This window comes from Euprymna scolopes, chromosome 16 (assembly GCF_053919585.1).
Source record: "Euprymna scolopes isolate OS-2025 chromosome 16, ASM5391958v1, whole genome shotgun sequence".
NCBI lineage: Eukaryota > Metazoa > Mollusca > Cephalopoda > Sepiida > Sepiolidae > Euprymna > Euprymna scolopes.
This window is the reverse complement of record NC_136497.1, coordinates 21,715,332-21,724,103: the sequence shown is the minus strand read 5'-3', so window position 1 is coordinate 21,724,103 and position 8,772 is coordinate 21,715,332. Positions and strand designations below refer to the sequence as shown.

The 8,772-nt window shown below is 32.2% G+C and overlaps 1 protein-coding gene across 1 annotated transcript in view; it reads left to right on the top strand.

Moving 5' to 3' along the window:
* Nucleotides 1-753: 753 nt before the first annotated feature.
* The window catches only part of LOC145295874 (coiled-coil domain-containing protein 25-like), a 49,071-nt gene continuing 41,052 nt past the window's right edge, over nucleotides 754-8,772 (top strand). The window contains exon 1 of the mRNA XM_080141613.1: nucleotides 754-1,479. Coding sequence (XP_079997739.1) covers nucleotides 1,455-1,479 — 25 coding nt within the window. The 5' untranslated portion in view covers nucleotides 754-1,454. The remainder of the gene's footprint in view (nucleotides 1,480-8,772) is intronic.

Below are 8,772 nucleotides of genomic sequence, written 5' to 3'. Positions count from 1 at the left end.
ACTTTTGTTGACAGCCAGAAATAGAAAGGGAGATTAATTCTGGCGCTTAGGGCCACCGAAGTTCTGAACTCGAAACAAAGGAGACATTTGTCTCCTTTTATTCCAGTTGTGAAACATCTGATTATCGCAGTATTTTTGAATTCTTAATCCTTGCTTAATAAAGTATTTTATTTAAAAAGGACATGGAATATAAAATATAAATATGGATAAATTCTTAACAATGAAGAATGGAAGTACCCATTGATTAGTATTTTTTATAGGTAAGTGATTTTTTGGAATTTATATATATATCATATTCGAAGTAAGTTAAAATTTGTTGATTTTCTTGAAATCTTTTTTAAAGAAAACCGATTTAAAAAACAAATATTGCATATTTTGCTATTAAACTTGTTATTATTTTAAAATTTGGTTTTTGCTCCTTTTATTAAAAAAAAAAAAAATTAGGGTTTGAATTACATTTTCCAAGTAGTTATAAGCTTTGAAAGTTTTTATCACGCATTTTTAATGGCGATTTTCTGACACTGCTAGTGCTGTACTGCTGTATAGTTCGTTATTTAAAATCTATTTGCTTTACAAAAGGTAAGTCTTATATTGTTTTTTTTTATGCATTTTTTATTGTACATTTTATTTATTTATAAATTTCTGTATAAATGATCTTCCATAGAAATTGACCCAGACTATAGTAAACACACGAACTGATGACGTTGCTTGTTAATGGGTACAGTGATGACGTTCTACACAACGGTTTGAAGATGCCTAAAGCACATCTACTGGACCGTTTTTCATAATTTTTAAATTTTATACTAGTTTCGCCATGACACATACCAATGTTTTCACCTGAAAAAGCTCACCAATATAAACAAGCGCCGGTAAAGCTTTGAATAGTGTATTGCGACAAAGTAAGTTTGCCTACTGGCGAGACAGACACTAGACAGTCCCTCTTTGTCAGAAGGATGAACATATATACTGGATTTGTATGAAGAAAGCCGGCAAACAAGACATTATGAATATTGGGTGATAAAATTGGTATTAAAGATGGGAAAAATAAATAAAATGAAAAAAAGAAATAAACATGGAACAAGAAAGAAATAAAAAGAAAAAAGTAAAAAAGAATGAGAAAAATAAATAAAAAGAAAAACATTTTAAAAGTGAAAAAAGAAGAAAGAGAAATTAAAAATAAATAAAGAAAATAAGAAAGAAAAGAAAAGAAAAGAAATAAGAAAGAAAAGAAAGAAATAGAAGAAAAGAAAAGGATTAAAAAAAAAGTAGAAATTGTTTCTCTTGGATGGCACTCTCCAATTAAAGTAGAAATTGGAGTGTCAAAAATAAAAACCGGTGTCATGGGAAAATTGTCTCCCTTGAATATACGACTTTCTCCCATCAAACTTCTTTTGGCAATCGTTACCAACTTTTGGAGAAATTCCCAGATTGTTCTGCATAACTAAAAAAAAAACATGGTTTTCTATTTTACTAGTAATGGTTAGTATATATATTATTAACATTTTTCTTAAAAGACAATAGTTACATCATTTGCAATTTCTATCGTACTGTATTAACCACTAACCAGTTCTGTAGCTTTTCAGTGTCCAAAATTCTGATTTCAAAAATCAATTATTTTGTACTTTTAAAATAACATGTTCCTCGACCAGTTGAAAAGAAATCCGCAAAGACTAGAGCAATTTCATTTTTATCCTAATCCAAAGTGCATTTTTTTAAGGAGCTGCATTTTCTCCATATTACAAATTGACATGCAAAATGTTAACCGTGCTATTTTTGCCTTTTTCTTTTTTCCTAGATAGGATAAGATAGGATTGGCCATTTATTACGATAGACCGAAAAAAGTTGTACTTATGCAGAGAAGGTACCGTACTATTTTTTAAAAAATAGTATTTCCAAGTTTTACTATATCTTTTGTTTATTAAATTGTTAGATGCAAGTACAGAATAGTTACAAAAAGCACCACCATCTCCTGATGTTCAGAATGGCTGTCTAAATAATGCTATTTCAGTACAGTACTTTCTCGGCATAGGCACCAAAGTGGTAAAGAAACAAAAATAAATATTACCAAAGGCAAGATAAGTTACTCTTTTTTTTTTTTTTTTTTTTTTTGTGTGTGTGTTTTAACATACTGACAGAAACCCATCCAATAACTGACGTATGATACGTCAACTCAATCAGTGACTTCCTATCAGTATTTTGTTATTTTTCGAGTTTTGAGCGACCATCTAAAGGGCTAATGTCGCTACATAAGGTTTGCGGGTGATATGAGAAAAATAAGGCAAAATGTTCTGGGTTTTTATTACTGTACACATAGATTCGAAAAAGTTGTCAAAAAACAAATATATAACAAATAAATGTTATCAAAGGCAAGATAAGTTACTTTTCTACCTAACTGGATATGTTTTCACTGTTTTTATTTAATGTAATATGTTTATTCAGCTCGAAAAACATACTGTGTTTACCGATGTATTGGAAAATTCAAAATGGCGCCCGACTCTCTCTTTAACACGGTAAGTTTGGGAAAAGGTGCTATAAATATAAAATTAGACAAAATACGGGTTTGTATTACTGTACGCATAGATTCGAAAAAGTTGTCAAAAAACAAATATATAACAAATAAATGTTATCAAAGGCAAGATAAGTTACTTTTCTACTTAACTGGGTATATTTTTTGTGTTTTTATTCAATCATTCAGCTCGAAAAACATGCAGTGTTTACCGATGTATTGGAAAATTCAAAATGGCGCCCAACACTCTCTTTAACATGGTAAGTTTGGGAAAAGGTGTTATAAATAATAAACTAGACAAAATACTATTAAAAAAACACCGAATATATGTCAACTTATGTCACGGTAACATATAATGAGCGAATTTCTAATAGTATTTTGTCTAGTTTATTATTTATAACATCTTTTCCCGAACTTACCGTGTTAAACAATGTATGTTTTTCGAGCTGAATAAACATGTTACATTGAAAAAAAACACGAAAGATATATCCAGGTTGGTAGAAAAATAACGTCTTGCTTTTGATAACATTTATTTGTTATATATTTGTTTTTTGACAACTTTTTCGAATCTATGTGTACAGTAATACAAACCCAATGTTTTTTTTTTTTTATCTTAAACATTATTACATGAGTTATTTTGTGTAAAATGTTAAGGTACTACTACTATCACCGACAATGGGGACGTCATTTTTTTTTTTTTTTTTTTTTTTTTTTCGAGCACCTGTCGTCAAAATAAGAGGGAAAAATCATTATGAAATAAATAACAAAAAAATTAAAGCTAGATAATAATCACTTCCGGAAAGAACTAATTACTACGTGCCCCAACCTCCTCCATGTTAAGAACGGCTTTCGAGGTTGGGTGTGTTTATTCAAAAAGCCGTTAACATGAGGAGGTTGGGGGTGTTTATACTACGCTGGCGCTGGGGCACGTAATAATTATTTTTTCCGGAAGTAATCATTATCTAGTTTAATTTTTGTTATTTATTCCATGTTTCGGTCATAGTTTAAAATACTGATTTCTCCCTCTTATTTTGACGACAGATGCCCGAAAAAATGGTGTTTCTATTCTCAGCAATAAACTGTTAATTTCGCCGAATGTATTTATGCCACTCGCTCTTTCCACAACCAATTCATAAAGAGAAAAAAACTAAGCATATTCATCCGATTCGTTCCGTTTGACTCAATCTTAGTTTTTGATCGCAAGGTCAAGGCTGCTTTTTAGTCAACAAAATGGCAACTGGGCAGTCATATTGATTTTTTTTATTCATTGAATGTTTACACACTTTAACCGTGCATTTCTCTAGTTTCGATGGGTAAAATAAATGAACTTTTTACATAAAATGATTCCTCATGTAATAATGTTTTAGATAAACATTTTTAATGCTTCTTTTTCTCATATCACCGGCAAACCCTATGATAGTAGGTACGTGAAAGAAAAATTCAAAGTTAACATATCTCAAAATGAAACAGCTCAGCAGAAAGAGTATGCAGAGAGCATTCTAATGATACTTGAACCACCTCTGTAGGACAAATAATAAGAAAGTTACAACAATTCTAAAGCTGAAATTTGAGGCTAATTTTTGACAATAGAATCAATGGATTTCCTTAACAAAGTTGTGACCGATATCAAGATTTTTCACAGTTATTTTGTCATAACTTTCTTATTTCTTGTCCGATTTCAAAAAGACAAATATCACTGGAGAGCTTATTGAATGGAGAACAAGAAAAATATATTTTGAAAGTTTATTAATGAATTATTTACAAGATTAAGAGGTGAAGGGGGATGCTGGGGCGGAAGATGTAGTCAATTACTTAAGGCAATATTATCCCCGCATATGAAGTCTGCTGCTAATGCTGATTTTTTATGTCAAAATAAACTGCAGAAACACCAATAAATATAATTTTTTTTTTTTACATTTCTCATAAACTTTTAGCATATAAATTAAAATTTCGGGTTTGTATTACTACTGTACACATAGATTCGAAAAAGTTGTCAAAAAAACAAATATATAACAAATAAATGTTATCAAAGGCAAGATAAGTTACTTTTCTACCTAACTGGATATATTTTTTGTGTTTTTATTCAGCTCGAATACAGTGTTTATCGATGTATTGGAAAATTCAAAATGGCGCCCGACACTCTCTTTAACACGGTAAGTTTAAGAAAAGATGTTATAAATAATAAACTAGACAAAATACTGTTAGAAATTCGCTCATTATATGTTACCGTGATATAAGTTGGCATATATTCGGTGTTTTTTTAATAGTATTTTGTCTAGTTTATTATTTATAACACCTTTTCCCAAACTTACCGTGTTTAAGAGAGAGTGGCCGCCATTTTAAATTTTCCAATACAACGGTAAACACTGCATGTTTTTCGAGCTGAATAAACATGTTACATTGAATAAAAACAAAAAATGTATCCAGTTTTGTAGAAAAGTAACTTATCTTGCCTTTGATAATATTTATTTGTTATATATTTGTTTTTTTGACAACTTTTTCGAATGTGTACAGTAATACAAACCCAAAATTTCTTTTAAATTATTAAAACTTTTAGAATTTAAAGTTTGCAAAATGTGCATAATAAAAAATATATTCATAAAAGTTTTATTTTTTAATTTTAAAAATAACTCTTGTATTTGTTTTAATTGTAAATTTGTTTATTAGTTTATTATAGAAAAAAAAGCAAAGTAACAAAATGGAAGAAAAAAAAAAGCAGCTCGATAAAATGATAAAATAGAAAAAAATACATTTTGCCGGGGAGAAATGTTTTGGTTAAAAGAAAAATAATTTAAATCCTAAAAGTTCATTATGCTGAAATAAATTTTAATAATTTAAAAGAATTTTTTTAGCCAGCCGTAGTTTGGCGTCATTGCCGTTGTTGGAAAATATTTGTAAACAAAGTGCGTAGGTTAACGATATGGCGTTAGTGAAATTTTGAAAATTTTCGTAACGGCTTCACATTTTAGGTAAACTCAAAACCAATGAAGGTAAAGTCATATAGGCTTCATATTTCGCACAAATAAGGTTTAATATCTATATTAACGAATATATATAGTTTCAAAACTATTATAACTTTCAGGTCTAATAATAATGATTTAAATGACACAAAACTTCACTTCAAAATTTTTTACACTTCTACTGAACGTATGGAAATAATTCAAATACCAGCATGTAGCGAAACATGTGTGCTACCTCATAAGTATCCCTGCGGTGTAGTTAACCCCCCGGATATAGGTGGTAGGGGCAAATTTATGACACATACCTCAGTGCACAGAATTACGGCTTACTCAAGTTACCAATGCCACTTAACCCTCGCAAAAGCCTTGGCATTTTCACATATGTAGTGACATTACCAATCTAAAGATGACAGCTTCGTGTTGATCATTTAGTGGCTATTCTAACGTAGCAACTCAGCATTACTTGTGTTTCAAACTTAAAGAAACGCTTTAAAATAAGTCAAAGCACAAAAAAACTTATCCAAGTAGGTAGGAGAGTAATTTATCTTGCCTTTTGTAACATTCATTTGTTATATAGTTGTTTCTTGACCACTTTTTCTACAGTAATAAATGCCCGGATTTCAATCAAGTTCCACCCGTCTTTGTTGACATGTTTCGTCAGCTGATCTGATATTTATGAACGGCCTGGAAAAATCACTTCTGATTAATGTTTATCAGTTTTAAAATATGCAAACGAACTTTGCTATTTTTCAGACTAACAGAATATTTTAATCAGAAGTGAGTTTTCCGGGGCATTTATATATATCAAATCAGCTGATGAAGCATGTAAACAAAGACAGACGGAAGTTGATTTTAACCTTAAGTTTTTATGGTATCTTTTGTTTATTAAATTGTTATGTGAAAGTACAGAATCGTTACAAAACGCTCTTCCCTCTCCATGTTAAGAATAGGTTTCTAAATAATAACCTTATTTTAATATTTTAGCATGGTCCGTATTCTGCATGAATACCAAAAACTGATTTTGTGTCTCTCTGCCTGTTGTAGATTGGGCCCTGTGATAGTAGAAAGTCAGCTAGCTAGTTGGTTATGGCAACACAGTCTAGTTTTTAAATCTAAGGACATCCCATTATCAGATTTATATTTTCTTTTCATTGAAACAGATATTATTTTTCTGATAGACAGAAGTTCATGGACATCTGTTTTTCTTGACCAAGTGTCAGCATAACCCCCTCTAACCATATCTCATCCTATCCTCGGTTATCTGAGCAAGGCCCCTGGCATCGCCCGGACCTTACCACATTTGTTCATGGAATCTATGTTTAATTTTAAGCACAGATAAAGAGTGGGGGAAATTATTTATAGTGGTTTCAGCTAGACAAGTGTTTTTCATGAAAGTCAGGCTAGGGGGTACCATAGATTGGAGCTCAGACAAGCACTTGCCATGAAAATAACAATAAAGTAGAGAAAGGCTTGCAGCATCTCTTCTGTGTGAAAGAGGTTGCAGGGAAGAGAAAAGAGCATCCCTCACTAGGCTACAAAGTCTATTTTGAACTCTGTCCTAGTTCTTCCAAAACAACGCATTTCATTATCTTTCAAAAGTTTTTTCATACACATGTGTTTTACAATGCTGTGCCATATAATATGTGCTTTTTAAAAATCTCTGTCTCCACTACCTGACTTGCTCTTGGCTTCACACGTCCAGCTTCCCTGGAACGCACTTTGCTTCTCTTGCCCAACCATGTGCTGACCTTTTTTATGCCTTTTTTTTTCTTCTCCTTCCCATGATGTCAGCACATGCACACTTGCTTAATTTGCATATGTGCTAAGTCGGCTACTGCTGCTAGTATTTTTACTAGTTAGCTATCCTACTGCTGCTGGTTTTTTCACACGCATGCCATACGCACTGTTAGATGTGTATGGAGATGGAAGGTTTACGTATTGAATATATGCTTGTAAGCAGACACATGAAGTCTGCTATGAAATTGAGTCCATGAGCATGTGTATAAGAGAGTCTGAGTAGAACAATGCGTCCATGTACGTGTAAATAGAGACGGCAGTTTATGTGCTGAATCGTATTTTTGTGTGAGTATGCACATGGTGTGTAGTGAGTTCTTCATGTTCAGACTTGGATGAAAAGGAGCGAACGAGGAGGCTGATCGATCTGATGAGATGATCTGTGAAGACCAGAGCCAAAAGAGAATGAATTTATCTGTGCAATGCTTTTTATTCACCAATTGTAATGACGCTTGGCATTTCCAAAGGACAGATAACTAAAATCTGAAAACACTTTCTGGTGGTGTGCCTGTGTCGAGAAAAGGACGTAATGTTACAATAACCCACTTCTCCCCTCCCACACACACCCATCCACCAGCAGCAGTGTGATTGATAAAAAATATTTTTGAAATCTATTTTTGTGTATTTTGTTTTGGTGGGGTGCATACGTCTGGAGTATTGAATTCTTCTATGGTGTAAAAAAGTTTTGGTAATTAGGTAGAATCGAACCCGAAGCCCTGAGGCGAAGTTGGAAAATAAAATGTGAAAAAAACATGACACGTTAACTGCTCGGCCAGCAAGAATGAGCTACTGAAAGAAGTTTGAATTTAAGAAGAGAATTGACAGGTGCCCGTACTGAATGACGTCAAGTGGAAGTCGTAGAGTTAACATTTTGTGCGAGCGTTACGACGATGTAAGCAATAGCTATTCAGCAGTGAATAGTTTTTAATGAGGTCAATAATCCGGTTTGTTTATCTTTACCTAACTTTGGGGAAAACCAGCTTCCTCGTCTTGAAATGAAAGCAACTGTCTGATATGACGACAGTAAGCCGACATTGACCAAACGTTACATCGCTTTATAGAGCATGGGCCAAGGATTCAAATCGAGTTTAACTTTTTTTATGCCGAAAAAATGAAAGCAAACATGCAGCGATCCCAAAATGTCAAATATTTATATTTTTTCAAAGTCAGGCAAATCGGAGATATCATTTCGACGTAATATAAAAAGTTTTAAAAATGAGCGACGGCCTCAAGAAGCTGCCGAAAAAAACCCTTTTGCAAACATACACAAAAAGCGAACATACATACATACATTTTCGCTTTTATATATATAGATTAACAATCCTATATTATATTTTCTGTTTTTTTCCTTTTTTTTTAAATTCCTAACATTTTAAAGGTGGGGATGTTGATGGTACAATCTACACTTCTGTCAGTGTTCGTTTTGATTGATGAGTTGTTAGTATCATTAGTGTACAATGGTCAAAGTCAAATCTACAATTGGACCTGATACATTGTTGTTGCAAGTGAGTT